This window comes from Diceros bicornis, chromosome 25, assembly GCF_020826845.1.
Source record: "Diceros bicornis minor isolate mBicDic1 chromosome 25, mDicBic1.mat.cur, whole genome shotgun sequence".
Taxonomy (NCBI): domain Eukaryota; kingdom Metazoa; phylum Chordata; class Mammalia; order Perissodactyla; family Rhinocerotidae; genus Diceros; species Diceros bicornis.
In genome coordinates this window covers 12094240-12111853 of record NC_080764.1, presented here as the reverse complement: position 1 = coordinate 12111853, position 17614 = coordinate 12094240, and the positions used below count along the sequence as shown (strand labels likewise).

The 17614-nt window shown below is 59.9% G+C and overlaps 1 protein-coding gene across 1 annotated transcript; it reads left to right on the top strand.

The window, feature by feature from the left end:
- Nucleotides 1-3399: 3399 nt before the first annotated feature.
- Nucleotides 3400-16286, top strand: SH3BP1 (SH3 domain binding protein 1). Its single transcript, XM_058568403.1, has 18 exons — nucleotides 3400-3736; nucleotides 4899-4941; nucleotides 5161-5265; nucleotides 6621-6697; nucleotides 6999-7110; nucleotides 7197-7273; nucleotides 7775-7919; nucleotides 8447-8515; nucleotides 8682-8772; nucleotides 9227-9372; nucleotides 10093-10204; nucleotides 10560-10641; nucleotides 10728-10808; nucleotides 11321-11437; nucleotides 12144-12241; nucleotides 12572-12737; nucleotides 13780-13874; nucleotides 15496-16286. The coding sequence occupies exons 1-18, from the start codon at nucleotides 3678-3680 to the stop codon at nucleotides 15921-15923; spliced, it is 2103 nt and encodes a 700-aa protein (XP_058424386.1). The 5' UTR covers nucleotides 3400-3677; the 3' UTR covers nucleotides 15924-16286.
- Nucleotides 16287-17614: the final 1328 nt, after the last annotated feature.

The following is a 17614-nucleotide window of genomic DNA, read 5'->3' as shown; positions in this document are numbered from 1 at the left end:
GCACACTGCCCCCTGCCCCCCGAGCCCTTCTCCCTAGCCCCCTATCAGCTCCTGCCCTCTGGGGCCAGGGTCAAGGGTGCACCCTCTTCAGAGCCATCAGGATTGTGGAGGAGTCCTTGTGCCTCAGCCCCGCCCCAGGGGTTCCTGGGAAGTCCTTTTGGCTTAAGGAGGAGACAAGGATGTTTTCAGAGCCCCAGAAATCACACCACATGCCCAGCTGCTCTGGGCAGAAACCGCCACCAGGAGGGCAGCACAAATATGGCCATAAGCAATTTGTCCAAGTGTCTAAAGTGGGATGTTTTTGCTCAGTTTGCGGCCCCACAGCTGACCCCTGCTCCCACCACCTCAGCGCCCGGCCACTGGCCTCCCTGCCCACATCCTGCTCGAGCTTGACCAGCAGACATTGCCTGGACCGTCACAGGTTTTCACAGACAATCTGAACTGAGGTCTTGGCCCCTCGAAGCAGCCACAGAGATTAAGGCGGGGGCAGGACCAGCATTTCTGGAGTCTCCAGGCTGCGCCATCTGGCTCAGCAAGAGAGCACGGGGGCTTTGGAGCCTGTCAGATCTGCTTTCTAACTCTCTAACTTGGCCTCTACCCCTTAACCAACTAGGGACCTTGGGCCGGGAGCTCTGCTCGCTTGTAAAGTGGGGACAATGGAACCAGCCTCACCAGAGGATGTGTTTAAGTATGTGACAGTATGTACCACTGTCCCCTGGCAGCAGGACACATTCAGAGGGCAACTGAGGCAGGAATGGGAGTAAAGGGTCTTTCCATTCCTGACTTTGCAGGCTGAATAATAAGAAACAGGGCCAGCACTGTTCTAAGCATTTTACATATTAATTCATTGAATCCTCACAACAACCTATCAGGTAGAAGCTATTATTATTGTTCCATTTTACTGAGGAGGACACTGAGGCTCAGGGAGGTGACCCACCTCACCGAAGGTCACCGAGCTAGTGAGAGGCTATGCCCAGCTAGCACTCCATCCACGCCCTTAAGCTCTGTTCTTGCTGTCTTTTGGGTTGGAAATAAGTGGCCATTGATACAGTGTCTTCACTTGGAGTTCAAGTCCGCTGTGTTTACTGAGCTCCCGTGACGGTGGCACATTGCTAGGCCCCGAGGATTCAGCATGGGCCAGGCAGGACCGGGCCCTCTGCAGGAGGAGACCCAGCCTAGTCCACGGGCCCTCGCAATGCAGTATGGAAAGGTCTTGCAATTGGAGAAGGGGTTGGCTAGTGACCTCCGACGTCCCCCTTCTGCATCTGTAGTTCTAAAACTATGATCTCACATTCTGAGTCCAAAAGTCTCTGATTACAACATCCTACGAAGGAACAGCCTAGGACCCAACCTTTGGGGCTTCCAACCTTTTATGATCCAACATCCAGTGTGCTTGAGCTTAAATATACCCTACAATATACCCCTCCCCCGGCCAAGAGGCCAGCTGTGCCATCCAGGCCGAAGAGCCCAGTGCTCTTCCTGCAGAGGCTCCTGGGTCTCACGAGGGGAGCCCGCAGCCCGGGTGGAGGCCCAGGGCTCTGGGGCCTGATTATGTGGCTCGGGCTGTTTCCACAGCAGCTGCTGCTACAGCCCACGTGGACTGACCCCTCCCCAGGCAGCTGGGGCTCAGGCCTGGGCAAGCCCAGGAGGGACAGAGGTAGAAGCCAGGCTTTGCCCTCAGGGACCTTCAGAACAGCTGGGGAAGTGGACAAGCCCAGGCCCAGTGTGGTCCGGGCTGGAGGCGGGGCTGGAACAGGGTGGAGACACCATGTAGCCTGAAAAGTTCCTAGATGGCAGGACCATGACACCTGGTGTCAAGCTGCTGGCTTGGGAGTCTTCAGTTTCCTAGTTCTGCACACAGTAGGTTGTGCCCATTGCACAGACAGGGGAAACTGAGTCACCACTGGGTGACTGAAATTCTGGGATCTGGCCATTGAGGAAGGTGGAGAGGCCAAGACTAGAACCCAGACATTGCACACTCCAGCCCCGCATTTTAAGAAGCCAGGTCTACACTGGACTCTGGTGTCTCCCTCCATGGAGGCATTCCTTAAGCCCTGCCCCCTTTCTAGAATACCCTCCAGGGGCCTTCCAGTGGGATAAGGGAGGTGGGAGGGAACAGTGCCTGGAATTTCCTCGTCCCCACCTCAGCCTCAGAGCCAGGAGCCTCCCAACTTCCGGCCAGGATTCCACACCCAGGTGGGCTCCCAGCTGAGAGGCTCTGGCTAAAGCAGCAGCAGCTGGGGGTCCCCTTCGCCCCTCCCCACCCTCCAGGGCCTGCCTGGCTCTCCCTTTGCGGAGTGAAGGGGCAGTCAGCACCCAGCGAGTGCCTACTGTGTTCCAGGCCCCGTGCTGGGCACTGGAACACTGAGATGTCTGAGGCCAAGGTCCTGCCCTCAAGAAGTGCCCAGTCTGCCAATCCACACACAGTAGGTGTTCAAGTAATCCCCAAGCAACTGAAACTCCAACAAAGCCAAGTGCAGTGGGTGTGGCAGGACTCTCCCCCATGCCCCCCCATCCCGCCCCGAGTGCTCCTGATGCCTCAGGGGTCCAGGGGTTCAGGGTAAGGTGAGCCTACTGCTTCCCAAAGGCTCTCATCTTGTATTGACTGGCAATTATGGAGCACCTACTGTCTGCTCAACTCTGTTTTGGGTGGAGGGCCAAAGCAAGAACTGCTGAGTTTGGGGGTCAGTGCAGTAGCCACATCACTGCCTTACAAGAAGGAAGGGCAGGGCCTGAGGAAGTTTGCCAGGAGAAGGGGCTTTACAGATGGAGGAAACTGTCGGTGTTGGGGCTGGGAGAGAGCAGGGTGTCGGAACAGCCCTGGGAGGGTTCGCTGTGGCTGGAGGGTGGTGGGTACCCCCTTAAAGGGGTGATGGGAGCAGGAGCATGGGTGCTGGAGGAGCAGGCAGGGGTATCCTGTCTGCTTTTCCGGATGGGCAGGGCCAGGACAGCTGGCCCATCAGGCCATTAGATAGCGAGTCCAGAGTTCCAGGGACTTGTCCAAGGGCACACAGCAGTGGGGTGGCCCCAGGAAGCCAAAGCCCTCAGCCAATGGCCCAGCAGGGGCGCAGGGGTGACCTTTAGCTCAAGGCAGCCAGGAGGTCCTTTGGGGAGGGGGTCGGGGCAGCATCCTTTGGCAGGCCCAGATGGGCCATAGGGGTCAGAGAGGCCTGTCCTTGGGCTCTGCCTCCTAAGCATGGAACTCTCTTTCCCCTTTAAGAAGGGTGCAAAGGTGATTTATACCCGGGCCTTGCAGGCCGGCGGGTGGGGCAGGAACCCGGGAGGCCTTGGCGCGCGGTGGCAGCAGCCGGCTTACCTGCTTCCCGCCACCGGGGCCGGGCGGGGCGGGGCGGAGCCGGGAGGAGAGGCCGCGCACACAACCTGCGGCCGGCCAGGCGGCCGGCCCGACCGACGCTCTCGGGACCGGCCGGGGGCCGTGGGGGCCCGGAAGACAGGGGAGAGCGAGGAAACAAACTTGGAGAGAGGAGTGACCTGGGGGCCGGGGGCGGAGCCCGAGCGGGGGAGGAGAGCGGCGCGAGAGCGCGGCTGGCCCAGGAAGCGGCGAGCGCCGCCCACCCATCCGGGGCGAGAGAGGCGCTGCGGGCAGGCAGGCTGGGCCGGGGGCTGCCGGGCCCTCGACCCCCACCGTGACCCCGCAAGCCCAGCCCGGCCCCAAGATGATGAAGAGGCAGCTGCACCGCATGCGGCAGCTGGCCCAGACGGGCAGCTTGGGACGGTGAGTGTCAGCCGCCTCCTTTCCAGCCCCGCTCTCACCCCGCCGGACCCTGGGGGAGGTAGAAGTGTCGGGGAGGCTGGGGACAGCCGGACAGCCGCCCTCTGACCGCCAGAGTCCTACCCTCTCTCCTTGCCCTCTGAATGCCACCCCCACCTCCCAAGAGGGGCAGGCGCTGGCTTTGGGAGAAGGGACACCCTCACCCCTGAGTGGAGAGGGTGCCGGGAGGGTCAAGGATGCTGGGTCTTCTCTGCCTCCATGAGCCTCCGAGTGGACAATCCTCCCTGGCCTCACTTGTCCCCTCTGTACAATGGGGACAGTCAACCATCTCTGGTTGCCTGTGGAGGGGGGAGGTGTGATCAGGGCCCCAGACTGTGGGGGAGGGGAGGAAACAGGGTCACGGCCTGGGGGAGGAGGGGCCTGCCCCTGCCCTGCTGTGTGCCTCTCCCTCCCGCCCTAGCCGCTGCCTGCTTCTCTGTCTTGCTTCTGCTTTTCCCATCCTCAGGTGGAAACATCCCCAGGTCTCCCGGCTCCCACCCCCAGCCCCTAAGCTGGTGGGGTGGAGGCCGGAAGTTTGGGGTGCTCCGAGGGCCTGTCTTCTCTCCTCTTCCCCCTGCGCTGGGAGTTTCCCATTCTCTGGGCCCAGGGGTGGGGACTGGGTGTCCAGAGACCTGGTTCTCGGTTCATGCTGGCACAGATGCCTGTGTGAGCCTGGGCAGTCAGGCCACCTTGCTCTGGGCCTCAGCGTCCCCATGTGTCCCCGGGGAAGGATCCCAGGGCCTGCCCACCCCCAGTCCAGAGTCCTGTGTGACTGACAGCCCAGGAGTCTGAGCTCGCACACTTCCCGTTCTTGGGGCCAGCCTAGGCCTCCTCTCCCCAGGGTCAGCAGAAGAGAGAGGCTGGGCTCTGGGGTGGCTCCCCCAGCCCCTCCTTTGGTTTCGTCCGCCCTCTCTCAGGACACAGCCCTGGGTGGAGGAGGAAAAAGCCATGAATCCTATTCCCGCCCCCACGGAATGTGCTCCGACTGGGATGAGGCAGGCAGGCCACCCAGGGCGGGCCCTAACTGGGAGGGGCACTGGAAGCAACAGGGGTCCAGGTGCCCTGTTGGGGGGGCAGGGGGTTTCCTAACCTGGGCCGGCTCAGCAGATGCTGTCTCCCCCCACAGCACCCCGGAGACTGCCGAGTTCCTGGGTGAGGACCTGCAGCAGGTACATGCCTGGGCCCGTGGCGGGTGGCAGGGCAGGCCCGTGCAGGCTGTCAGCGGAGGGCCGGGCGGGGACGCCTGTTGGGGGCCCCGGTTGAGTCATTCCCCAAGCTGTTGGACATGGGGTCCCCAGGAGGAGGGAAGAGAAGGGTGGTTCCTGCTCTGGGGGAGAACAGGGCCGGGAGGGTGGGGAACAGTAACCCCCCCCGGGCCCCCCTCCCAGGTGGAGCAGCGGCTGGAGCCGGCCAAGCGAGCAGCCCACAATGTCCAGAAACGGCTGCAGGCCTGTCTGCAGGGCCAGAGCGGGGCGGACATGGACAAGCGAGTGGTGAGTGGGGGTCCCGGGGAGGAGGGTCCTGGGCAGGACGCCTCTGTCCAATGGCAGAGCAAGGTCGGGGCTGGGGTCTCCCTGTGGGTCTGAGCCTCTGGCACCAAGAGGGTGGAGACTGCTCTAAGGCCCCTGGGTACCCTGTTCACGAGGCCCTATCTCTCCCCCATCCCCTCTTGACGCCTCCTCCCTTTGCGCCAATCCCTTGAGCCAACACCAGGCCTCTGACAGTGCCTGAACTTTTCTGTCCAATGAGCACCCAGAGCAGAGCAGGCCCTCAACTGAGGCAGTCTGTGAAGGCTTCCTGAAGGAAGTGGCATTTGAGCCAGATTTTGAGTGCTGCTCACAGGTATTAACCAACAGCCAGCATTTATGGACCGATTACTGCTAGTCTGTTACTAAGATGTGTCAATGCATCACCTGACTTAATGCTGACAGCAACCCTCAGAGGAGGCTGTGTTTATTAGTACTGTGTACAGATGAGGAAATGGAGGCTCAGAGAGGTAAAGTGACTTGCTCAAGGTCACACAGCTAGTAAGTGGCAGAACTGAGGTTTGAACCCTGGTCTCTCTGACCACAGCTGGTGCTCTCCATAACTGTGGGTGGGAATGTGTAGGGCTTGCTGTGGAAGCAGTCACAGTTCAATGTGGCCAGAGCACTGGGGGGAACGAGGAGCAGCGGGGACCCTTGGGGGGGGTTTGAGCTCAGCAGTGGCCGGGTTAGCCACATCTGCCCTGGGGCAAGGGGAAAGAGCCCACTAGCTCCTCCATTCTCTCTCCAGCTGTCTGACCTGGGGCAAGCTCCATGCCCTCTCTTCTTTTTTTTTTTTTAAATCTTTATTTTTTTTTCCCCCAAAGGCCCAGTAGATAGTTGTATGTCATAGCTGCACATCCTTCTAGTTGCTGTATGTGGGACGTGGCCTCAGCATGGCCAGAGAAGTGGTGCTTCGGTGCGCGCCCGGGATCTGAACCCGGGCCGCCAGTAGCAGAGCGCGCACACTTAATTGCTAAGCCACAGGGCTGGCCCCACGCCCTCTCTTCTTAGTTTTCCAGTCTGTAATGGTCATTCCTTTCTGCCTAATCAAGTGGCTTCTGAGAGGGGATAGGGGATCCCAGATGGGTGGGGACTCTACGTGGTCACAGGGAGATGTCACCCTCACCATGCCTTGTCATCATCCTGCTTCCACTCTCACCTGTGACTGTGGCCCTCCCAGGTCCCCTCCTCCCCTATCCCACCCAGTGCCTCAGTGGGGCTCTGCCCCCAGGGACTTGCCGTGTGCTGGGGGGGGGGGTGTTGGATGCCCAGCAGGCAAGCGCATACACTCACCTCCTGGCCGGCCCCACCCCTCCTTGTAGAAGAAGCTTCCTCTCATGGCTCTGTCTGCTACAATGGCCGAGAGCTTCAAGGAGCTGGACCCCGATTCCAGCATGGGGTGAGCACAGACATGGGCTCTGCCCTCACCTGGAGATGCCAAGGAGGGATCTGGGCTGGGAGGGGGTTCAGGTCGGGGAGGGCCTCCACGGTGGAAGGATGACCAGGCTGGGGAGAGTGTCTGGGCTGGGGACAGTGTCCAGGTCAGGGAGGGCGGCCAGGCCTGGGAGGGGTTGGGCTCAGTGAAGGTGAAGGAGAAATGGAAGGGCAGGAGGTGATGGGGAAGAGAGGAGGCCCTTCCTCTTTCCAGATGGTGGTGAGGGGCTGTGGGAGCCCGGGCCCACTGCGTGCTGTGTCCACAGGAAGGCCTTGGAGATGAGCTGTGCTATTCAGAACCAGCTGGCCCGCATCCTGGCGGAGTTTGAGATGACCCTGGAGAGGGATGTCCTGCAGCCGCTCAGCAGGCTGAGTGAGGTGACCCTGGCCCTGCCCCCAGCTTCCCCAGCCTCTGGCTCCCGCCTCCCCCAGCCCACTGAACCGCTCCTCATGCCTGCCCCCAGGAGGAGCTGCCAACCATCCTTAAGCGTAAGAAAAGCCTACAGAAGCTGGTGTCTGACTGGAACACCCTCAAGAGCAGGTGAGAGCCACAGCCTCTGGGTGGGGTCCATGCCTAGGTCAGCCTACGGAGGTGGCCACAGAGCTTCCAGGCCCTTCCCACACTAGGAGGACACTGCAGGGCCCGCTGGGTAATGTGTGTACTTATGCACACGTCTGGTCCTTAGGAACACGTGGTGAGGGTGCATGTGAGTGTGCCCCTGTGCACGTGTGTGTGCACGTGCTTGTGCCAACTGGGGGTGACCCCAAAGCCCAGGATAGCCATAAACAATCCTCCAAGATCCCTGGAGGCAGGAGGGCCCTCACCTTCCATTCTGGAGCTGGGTGGCTGTGATCACCAAGCCCACCACCAGGGGGTGCCCTAGAGCTCTCATGACCCAGGCCGGGCAGAGGCCCAGGGCCAGTGGAGCCAGGATTTGCGTCTAAAATCCTGGAATCCCATGTGGTCAGGCATATGGAGGGGACACTTGGCTCTGGGCATGCAGTGGGGACAGTGACCACCCCACCTTGGGATCATCCCCAGGCTCAGTCAAGCAGCCAAGAACTCAGGCAGCAGTCAGGGCCTGGCCGGCAACCCAGGCAATTACAGCCACACCACCGCAGCCAACAAGGTGGAGACGCTGAAGGAGGAGGAGGAGGAGCTGAAGAGGAGGGTGGAGCAGTGCAAGGTGAGGGGGCGCTTGAGGTTCCCCGAATGTGTTGGGGTGGCAGGGGTGGGTACTCTCCCCATTTCTCAGATGAGGAAACCACAACTCAGAGAGGTGACGTGACTTGCCCAAGGCCACACAGCTGGAAAGCAGCAGAGCCGGGGTTTGAATCCAGATAGTCAGGCTCCATGGACTGTGTACTTAGCCATTGCCTTGTCGCCTCTTCTACACCATACGCATAACACCTGGGAGGCAGAGACTTGGTCTGTTCCCCAGAATCTCAGTGTGTTTGCTGCGTGAGTGAACGAATGAATGACAGGTGAATGAATGAATGAATGATGAGTAACACAAGGCACTGTGCTAAGGATATGGGGACACAGAAGTCACAACTAGAAGCTGTAAAAGACCCTCAAGAATTTGAAGGGGTTCCTGTGGGCTGGCCCCAAGAACAAACCTTGGCAGAGAGGGGAGAGCTGGCTGGGACCCTCCAAGCTTCCCCACTGGGCCCCCGCCTCACTGGTGTAAGCTGTCCCCTCTCTGTCCCCAAGGACGAGTACTTGGCTGACCTGTACCACTTTGCCACCAAGGAGGACACATATGCCAACTACTTCATCCACGTGAGTCCAAGACCAGGCTCCAGCCACCAGAGCTCAGGGGTGGACGCCAGAGTTGGGGGCCACTGAGACCCCCTGCGAGATGGTGGAGGGGAGGGATCTGCTCTTGTGGACCCTGGGGGATGCTCAGATTCACCCACTTCCCCGGGGGTGCCCGTTGTCCCCACAGCTCATGGAGATTCAGGCCGATTACCATCGCAAGTCTCTGAGCTCGCTGGACACGGCCCTGGCGGAGCTGAGGGAGAACCACAGCCAAACAGGTAGGGACGCAGGTGGGCCCCGACCCCGTACCCCCGCCCCCTGCCCCGCTCAGGGCATGTTAAGAATCTTGCACTCCATCCTGAGGGGCGATAGGGAGCCATGGACGAGTTCTGAGCGAGGGAGGGCTCCGTTAGATGTGTAACAGAGAGATTGCTCTGGCTGCTGCATGGAGGATGGAACGAAGGGGGCAGGACTGGAGCCAGGAGACCTGTTAGGAGGCAGAAGGGAGGGGACGGTGGCCTGGACTGGGGTGGAGGCAGCGGAGGTGGGTAGATTCGAGAGAGATGTTGGATGATATCAAGATGTGTGGCATTGATGGTCGGGTGGGAAGTGGTACCAAAGTTGGCCAAAGCAGTAGCCCCTTGAGGACGTCTGGGGGTGCCCCTGTCTACCCTGACCTGGCTGCCCAGGGGTGGGAGGACCCTGGGCCGCTGATCTGTCTCATCCCTGCAGACCCCTCCCCCTCGATGACGGCCGCCCCCTCCTCCAGGGTGTATGGGGTGTCTCTGGGAACCCACCTGCAAGAGCTGGGCCGGGACATCGCCCTGCCCATCGAGGCCTGCGTCACGATGCTGCTTTCTGAGGGCATGAAGGAAGAGGTGGGACGTACTGGGGCAGGTGGGGAAGGAGCTTCGGGGCCCTCACTCTGTCCCAGACCTCCCACGTGCACCCTCCACTGGCTCCTGTAACCCCACCGTTAGAGCACGGGTCCTGGGAGAAGGCACGGCCTCCTGCTGCTGAACTGACACCACCTCCCACTTACTGATGCTCCCGTGGGCCAGGCACTGTGCTGCAAGCCCTCTGCATTCCTTGCTCCATTTAATTATGCCAATAATTAAACTGGCTTCATTTTATAAGGAGGAGACGTCCCAGCGGCACATGAGAAGGTGGCAGTGAAGCCAGGACTCCGGTGCAATCCCGGCTGCCCGCATCCGTCCTTTGCATCTCCGTGTTGCTAGTACACCAGCTCCTTCCCTGAGGACAGACCCCTGGGGGGTGGAGCAGACTCAAAGACAGACTTAGGCGTCTGCACAGTCCTGCTCGGCCTCCTGTCTCCCTTCCACTCCTAACCAGACGCCTGTCTCCCCACGACTTTCCCCAGCTCCTCCCAGACTTCCCACGTTGCTCATAATTCTAGAACTTGAGAGTTGAGAGGATCCACAGATACTGTGGTGTCCACTCTGCCCACCAGACCAGTGGGGATGCTGAGGGGCAGCGAGGGCCAGCCGCCTATCCCAGGCCATGAGTGAACCAGGGCCTCCCAGTCAGGGCACCCTGCCCACCCTCCGTGACCCTACTTGCTCCCTCTCGCACCCCAGGGCCTCTTCCGTCTGGCCGCCGGGGCCTCGGTGCTGAAGCGCCTCAAGCAGACGATGGCCTCAGACCCCCGCAGCCTGCAGGAGTTCTGCTCCGACCCCCACGCCGTGGCAGGTGCCTCCTCCAGGGAGCCCTGGGTGGGGGGCCTTCTCCCCACATCCCTTCCCCACAGCTGCCTGGAATGATCCCATGATAGTTTGGCTTAAGGCCTGATAATCTGCTGAGGAGACATGGGGTCCTTGACGTAGGGTCCATGATGAACCCCCTGAAATGCATGTACGTTTTTCTGGAGACAAGATCACAAGCCTTCATCATTTTCTCAAAAGGGCCCGTGGCCCAAAGAAATGATCAGACCTGGACATGTTAGTGTGAACGAGGGCTAGAGGTTCCTAACAGGTGGAGAGGGCTGGGTACTGGGGGTGGAGGTGGGGGCTTGGGGGCTATGTCTGAGCCCCCACCGCCACTTCAGGTGCCCTCAAGTCCTATCTGCGGGAGCTGCCGGAGCCCCTGATGACCTTTGATCTCTATGATGATTGGATGAGGGCAGCCAGGTGAGGACTGGGGAGGGGGGTGCTGGGGAGGACGAGGCCGCAGAGGTGTGGCCCTGAGCTGGCTCACCAGGTCTCTCCCTCCCCAGCCTGAAGGAGCCGGGGGCCCGGCAGGAGGCCCTCCAAGAGGTGTGCAGCCGCCTGCCTCATGAGAACCTCAACAACCTCAGGTGAGCCCCGAGCCCACCCCCTAGACGTCCCCGCAAAGCCAGGGCCCAGCTGGGACTCCAGGGCCCCAGGTCTGAGTCCTGCCTCCTCATCCTAAGCAATATTGCTGAAAACATAGCTTTGATGTACCAGTCATATTTTTTAATACTAGACATTGAACTAAACACATACCTTGAACTTTTGAAGCCACACCACCAGGCTTCAAGTCCCAGCTCTACCACTGGGTGGTCCTGGGCAGGCGGCTGGCCTCTCTGTGCCTCAGCGCCCTCCTCTGGAAACACGGAGCATTACAGTCCCTGCCCCCAGGGTGGCTGGGAGACTTAGCTCAGTGCCTGACACATAGTTGGCGCTCGTAGGTCAGCTGATTTGTTAAAATTTTTTAAACCATCTCGTGTGGTGTCTCTGCCACTGGTCGGAAACCCCAGGCTCTGAAATTCTCGGGTCTCAGGGTGTTGATGAGTGTTCATGGCCGAAATGCCCTGCCCCTTGTCCAACCCACCTCCTGCCTCCCCAGGTACCTGATGAAGTTCCTGGCACGGCTGGCCGAGGAGCAGGAGGTGAACAAGATGACCCCCAGCAACATCGCCATCGTCCTGGGGCCCAACCTGCTGTGGCCCCCTGCAAAGGAAGGGTGAGGGGCCGCGGGTCCGGGGAAGGTGGTGGTCCCCACCCCAACCATGTGTGGCTTGCTTTTCGCCTGGGCCTCGGTTTCCCCATCCTTAGAGCGGGTTGAGCAGCTCCTATTCTCAAGGCTGCTGTGAGGAGCAGCCCGAAGAGATCATGGACCCCACAGGACCTTGGAGAGAGGTGTTCTGGATGATGGGGTGCTGGGGGGTCTGAGAGCCCAGCCCTACCCCTCCACCTTCCAGAGATGGACTCAGAAGTCACTCCCTGGACCTCCATATCCTCGTCTGTAAACTGGAGAGAAATAAACTTCGAGGATTTTCACTTTGGGAATTAGATGAGATAATGGATGGAGAAATGTTTTATAAACTGTAAAGTGCTGTGATATGTGAGGGGTCTTATTATTCACCTGGCCATGGATGGCAAAAGGATGGCATTCATTTGCTAAGTATAATCAGTTGGTGGGGGTCCTAGATCCAAGAACAGTGAGGAAAGGGAGCCGTGACTGACGAGTGTCTGTCATGGGCGAAGGAAGGGGAGAATTGGGCGTGTGAGTGACACATTTGCCATCCACTGGTGATCTGTGAGCTTGTAAGAACAGGGGCCCAGTCTGATTGGTCCTTATGTCCCAGTGCCCAGCACAGGGCCAGGCAGAGTTGGGTCACTAAGACTTTGCTTATTGATGACCCACTTTGGCTCCCTTTCTGTCGCAGGGACCAGGCCCAGCTGGATGCAGCCTCAGTGTCGTCCATCCAGGTGGTGGGCGTGGTCGAGGCTCTGATACAGAACACAGACACACTCTTCCCTGGAGGTGAAGCCCCTGCCTTTGTGAATGTGTCCCTTTGTGCCCTCATCTGCCCAGCTCAGTGCCCTCCCGACTCAGCCTCAGTCCCTGGCAGCCCCACAAACTCCCCACGAGGTCTGGGGGAAAGTGCTTCTCCACTCTAAGCCTCAGTTTCTCATCTGTAAAATGGGGATGAGCCTGCCTGCCTCGTGGGATTCTTGTGAGCCTCACGTGGGAGCAGGAAGGCGAAACATGGTCCTGATGCTGTTGGGAGAGGGACAGCGGTCCTGATGCTGGCTGAGGCAGGGAGGCTGGCAGAGGCTCTGAGAGTTGAGACTGGCTCCCTTCTGTCTGCAGACATCAACTTCAACGTGTCAGGCCTGTTCTCAGCCCCCGCCCCCCAGGACAAGGTCAGCAACAAGCCGGCCTCTGAAGAGCTTCCAGCGGTTGCCATGCCCGCCCCGGCCACCACCCCCGCTCCAGCTCCGGCCCCTACCCCGACCTCAGTGGCTACCAAGGAGAGGTGAGGACTGACGGACATGAATGGCCCTGTCCTGGCCCCAAGATGCCCAGCCTGAGGCGCCATCTCTCAGGCGTCCAGCAGCATTTTAGGATGTGTAATTATTGTGTTTTCATCCCAAATACCAGGTTTCCCAGTTGGGAGGGGGTGGGGTGGAGACTCAGAGGCGGTGTCCCTCTCAGCCTCCGCTGTGTTCCCTCGTTCGTTGTATGGCTGTTTCCTGAGCACCTACTGTGTGCCAGACATTGTTTCAGGCCCTGGGGATTTGGAGAACAAGGCAGCTGATCATTCTGGAATTTGTAAATACCTGTGACTCTTCTCTTGGTCCTTTAAGTCCAGAAGGGCTGCGTGGCACTGTGTTGCCTCTCCACCCAGCAGGTATTGTCTAGTTTATCACAGATGACTGGGGCCCGAATCATGAATGTCCTCAGATGAGCAAGACAGACAAACGCTGCCCTCAGAGCTGGCATTCCAGGGGGCAGGGAGCGAGAATCAGCAAGGACACCGCTAAGCGCGCAGTAGAATGTCAGGCGGTGCTGTGCGCTATAAAGGAGAATAGGGCAGCGTCGGGGGATCGAGTAGGGACCTGCTTTAGCCGTGGGGTCAGGGAAGGCCTCCCTGAGGAGGAGCCAACTGAGCAGAGACCTGGAGGACGCCAGGAACGAGCCATGGCCTCCCTTTCTGCTTCTTACCCGCTCTCTGGCTTCTAGTGGCCGGAACATCCCATAAGGACCACATGGAGTCTGGGAGCCAAGGCGGAGGGAGGCCCTGCTTTCTACCCTCATCCTGGCCCCACAGGGGACCATGGACGCTGTTGCAGCGTCACACAGCAGCCAGGGGCTCAGCAGATGCAAACCCTGGCCAGTGCCAGAAGCATCTTCTCGGGGGGCCCAGCCTGGGGACAGATCCCAGGCCCAGCCGCAGGTGGTGGGAAACAAGTCCTGGAGGACCCAGACTCGGCCCGTGGGCTGGGAGTCTCCGCAGGATTCCAGGGGGCTTCTGGGAGATGGCCAAGCCTGACCCTGACCCTCTCTTTCCCTCGCAGGACAGAGTCCGAGGCGCCCCCCAGACCAGCCTCCCCCAAGGTCAGTAGGACGCCCCCGGAGGCAGCCGCCCCAGCAGAGGACATGGCTCGGAGGAGTGAGTTGGCCACGGGAGGAGAAGGGGGACAGAGGGTGGGCAGGGGGAGGGCTGGGCAGACCGTCCCCTGTTTCCAGGCAGCCGGGGAGGCCAGGAATCCAGGTGGCTAAGGCCCGAGTTTGCTGCCTGACACTCGGTTCAGATTGCAGCTCTGGGACCCTGGCAGGACTCCACCTGTCTGCGCCCCGGCCGCCTCCTCTCTGTAACGGAAGTCACTGCACCTGATTTGTGGGGCTGTTTGGAGAATTAAAGGTGCTGCCTGGCGTGTAGCCAGCACACAGTAAATGTCCGATGAAGGTCAGCGATCATGAGCGTTGGGGGCCGTGGAGTCCAGTCCCTCAAGAGGCCCAGAGACCACAGAGTGAAGAGGGCGGGGGGGGGGGTCTTCCAAGGGCAGTGAAAGGGAGGTGGTGGTGGGAGAAACCTGGGGCCTCCTTCTACGCCCTTTGGTGCCCTCACCTGTGGAGTTGGCCTAAAGCCAGGCAGGTGAGACAGCCGAGGATGCAGGTGAGGAGTCTGCCAGGGGGACCAGGACACCTGGGAGGCCCCGCCCAGCCCAGGAGGCTCTAGAGTTTTCCACCTGGGTGTCCTTGTAGAGCCGGGAGTAGATGGAGCGGCTGCAGGAGCCTCTGGACCAGCAGGAGTTGGCAGGTCACAGAGGGACCTCCTTGCAGGAGGGGGCTTCTAGCCGCCTTTCCTGGACGGGGGGCAAGTGGGATATTTGCTCACTGGGGCACAAGTCGAAGGACTGTCACAGCCTCACCTGAGCTGGTCCTCTCGTCAGCCCTGCGAGATGCAGGCTTTCATCCCATCTGACTGATGAGGAAACTGAGGCCCCAGGGGGCAAGTGGTTTGCCCAAATCCCCCAGTGGGTAGAGGCAGAGCTAGGGTGGGAGTCCAGACCCCGGCCCCACCCAGCCGCTCGGCTGCTTGACCAGGTTGGAACTGTGCAGTGGGGTCTCTGAGAGCTGGGGTAGGGTAGTTCTGGTGGGCTTCTGAGAGGAGGTGAGCAGGACCCAAGTCTCGGGGAAAAATGCAGCATTTCTTTATTCAACAAATATGTGGGCCCAGCCCCGTGGCCGAGTAGTTAAAGTTCAGCGCGCTCCGCTTCTGCGGCCCAGGTTCGTGGGTTTGGTTCCCGGGTGTGGACCTACTCCACTCATCAGCCATGCTATGGTGGCATCCCACATAAAAAATAGAGGAAGATTGGCATGGATGTTAGCTCAGGGCGGATCTTCCTCAGCAAAAACAAATACGTACTGACCACCCACTCCGTGCCCAGCAGCATGCTAGCCCCCTGCCCTCACTTAGTTTACGTTCTGGTCCAGGAGACAAGCAGTACCACTAAAAACTGACAAGATCATTTCGGAGGGCAACAAGTCTATGAAGCAGATACAACAGGAAAATAGGACAGTACTTGGGGCAGGGTGGGGGAAGGGCTGCACCTCAGCTGAGGGGGTGAAGGGACAGGAAGAGAGGCCTGAGTGATGAGGAGCTGGCCGTGGAAAGAATGTTCCCAGCAGAAGGGACAGCACATACAAAGGTCCTGAGGCGGCATCGAGCTTGGTGGATTTGCCACAGGCCACGTGGTCGCCTAACTGCCCCTTTCCTTCCTCCACAGCCAAGCGCCCAGCACCGGCCAGGCCCACCATGCCGCCCCCTCAAGTCTCCAGCACCCGCGCCTCCCCTCCGGCCCCACCCCTGGCACCTGGCTCCGGCAGCCCTGTGACCCCCCGGGCTCTGCCCCGCCGTCTGGTGGGCAGCAGCCTCCGGGCCCCCACAGTGCCACCCCCATTGCCCCCCATGCCCCCCCAGCCTGCCCGGCGCCAGAGGCGGTGTTCACCAGCCTCCCCCAGCTCGGCCTCCCCGGGTCCAGCCTCCCCAGGTCCAGCCTCCCCCAGCCCAGTCTCTCTGAGCGGGCCTGCACGGGAGGACCTGGGGGCAGCCACCGAGGAGGGAGGGGCCCCTGAGGCTGTAGGCAGGGCCCCCACTTCCCCACCTAACCCCCCTCAGCCCCGGGCCAGGAGCCTTGCCTCAGAGACTGACTGAGCTAGCGGCTGCTCCCCGACAGCCCTCAGCCTCCCTCCCTCGCCGCCTTGTCCTCCCAGGACACAGCCCTGGCCCCTCCCAAGGGGGGGGCCTCCAGCCTTTGCCTGCAAGTGCCTCGGTGCCCGCTGGGTCGGCCCCCACCGCGAGGAGGACTCGGGACAGTCCTCCACTTCCAGACCTTTTCCTCTTGGATCCACCCTGGGCTTGGGGGACCCCTCAGCCGACTCCCCACTCTGGCAGGGTCCCAGGGGAGGCGCCGGAAGGAAAGAGAGCTTGCCTGCTCCTACAGGACTTTTATTTTTCTCTTGCCAACGTGTTTTGTTTGTAAGGCTGGTAAATAAATTATTTTGGACAAAACTGGAACAGCTGCCCAAAGGATCATTTTATTTTCTGTCCTTGAAATAAAGAAGCCACTTTCATAAAAGGGGAAAAAATACCTCTTCTTTGCCTCCTTTCTTTCTTCATGTCTGAAGTAACAGCCAAGGATTTGAGCACTTTCTCGATGCTACACACTGTGCTTTTGTATGCATGATTTCCTTTTAATCCTCTTCCGGGGAAGTAAATCCTGTTCCCTCTTGCAGCTGAGGAGACTGAGGCTCAGAAGGTGACCCCGGAAGGTCACATGGCGAATGAGGCATGGACCTGGGATTGGGACCCAGGTCTGACTGATTCTAGAGCCTGGGCCTGTCCCTCACATCCGGAGCAATTTATTTAACTTTCTGGTGTTCTGGTTTCCTCATCTGTGAAACTGTGTAACCACTTCCACCACAGAAGTGTTGTTCTGAGGATTAAATGCAACCCTCCCATAAAGACCAAAGCACACAGGAGCCCCCTGTGGTGATGGCTGCTGTTGATGCTGTGTCCTCAGAGAAGGTGGAGAAGGATCCCCAAGTAGCAGGGTTGGATCTGTCCTCAAACATTCCCTGAGGCTGCTCCGGGCCAGACCCTGGGCTGGGTCCCTGACTCAGCCCGACACCCAAGGAATCCTGGGAACAGACAGGCAGGAGAACTGACAATTAGAATCAAGTGTCACAGCACGGGGAGCCCAGGTTAACCCAGTTAAGGGCAAGCCATTTAACCCAGACTGGTACGTGTGTATGTATGTGGGTGGAGGTCAAGGAAGGCTTCCTGGAGGAGGTGATATCGAAGGGGAGTCTCTCAGGACTTGGCCGGGTAAAAGAGGGAAGAAGGAAGAAATTCCAAGCCAAGGAGACCACCTATGCAAAGGCCGGGAGCAAAAGCCCAAGGCACTGGGGAACAGAAGACATGTGAGCCTCAGAGGCTGAGTGACAAGAGCGTGGCTTTTCTCAGGTCTTTGGACCCCCAGTTGCTTCTGGGGGTCAGACAGGTCTTCAGAGCCTTCTCAGAAGTTGGCAGACAACCTCAGAACTGTGACACATCCCTCCCCAAGTGGGGATCTAGGCAGGCGGGAAACCCCATCACTGCCGTGGGCAACCGGCAACTGCTGCTCTGGCTCCTTCCCTCCCTGCCTGGTGACAGGCTGCCTTTAGCCCAGTGCATCTCTACCCCAGCCTCACAGTAGAAGCCCCGGGGGGAATTAAAAAACATAGAAACCACGGTCGGCCCGGTGGCACAGTGGTTAAGTTTGTGCACTCCGCTTCAGCAGCCTGGGCTTTGCGGGCCCAGATGTCAGGTGCAGACCTAAGCGCTGCTCATCAAACCATGCTGTG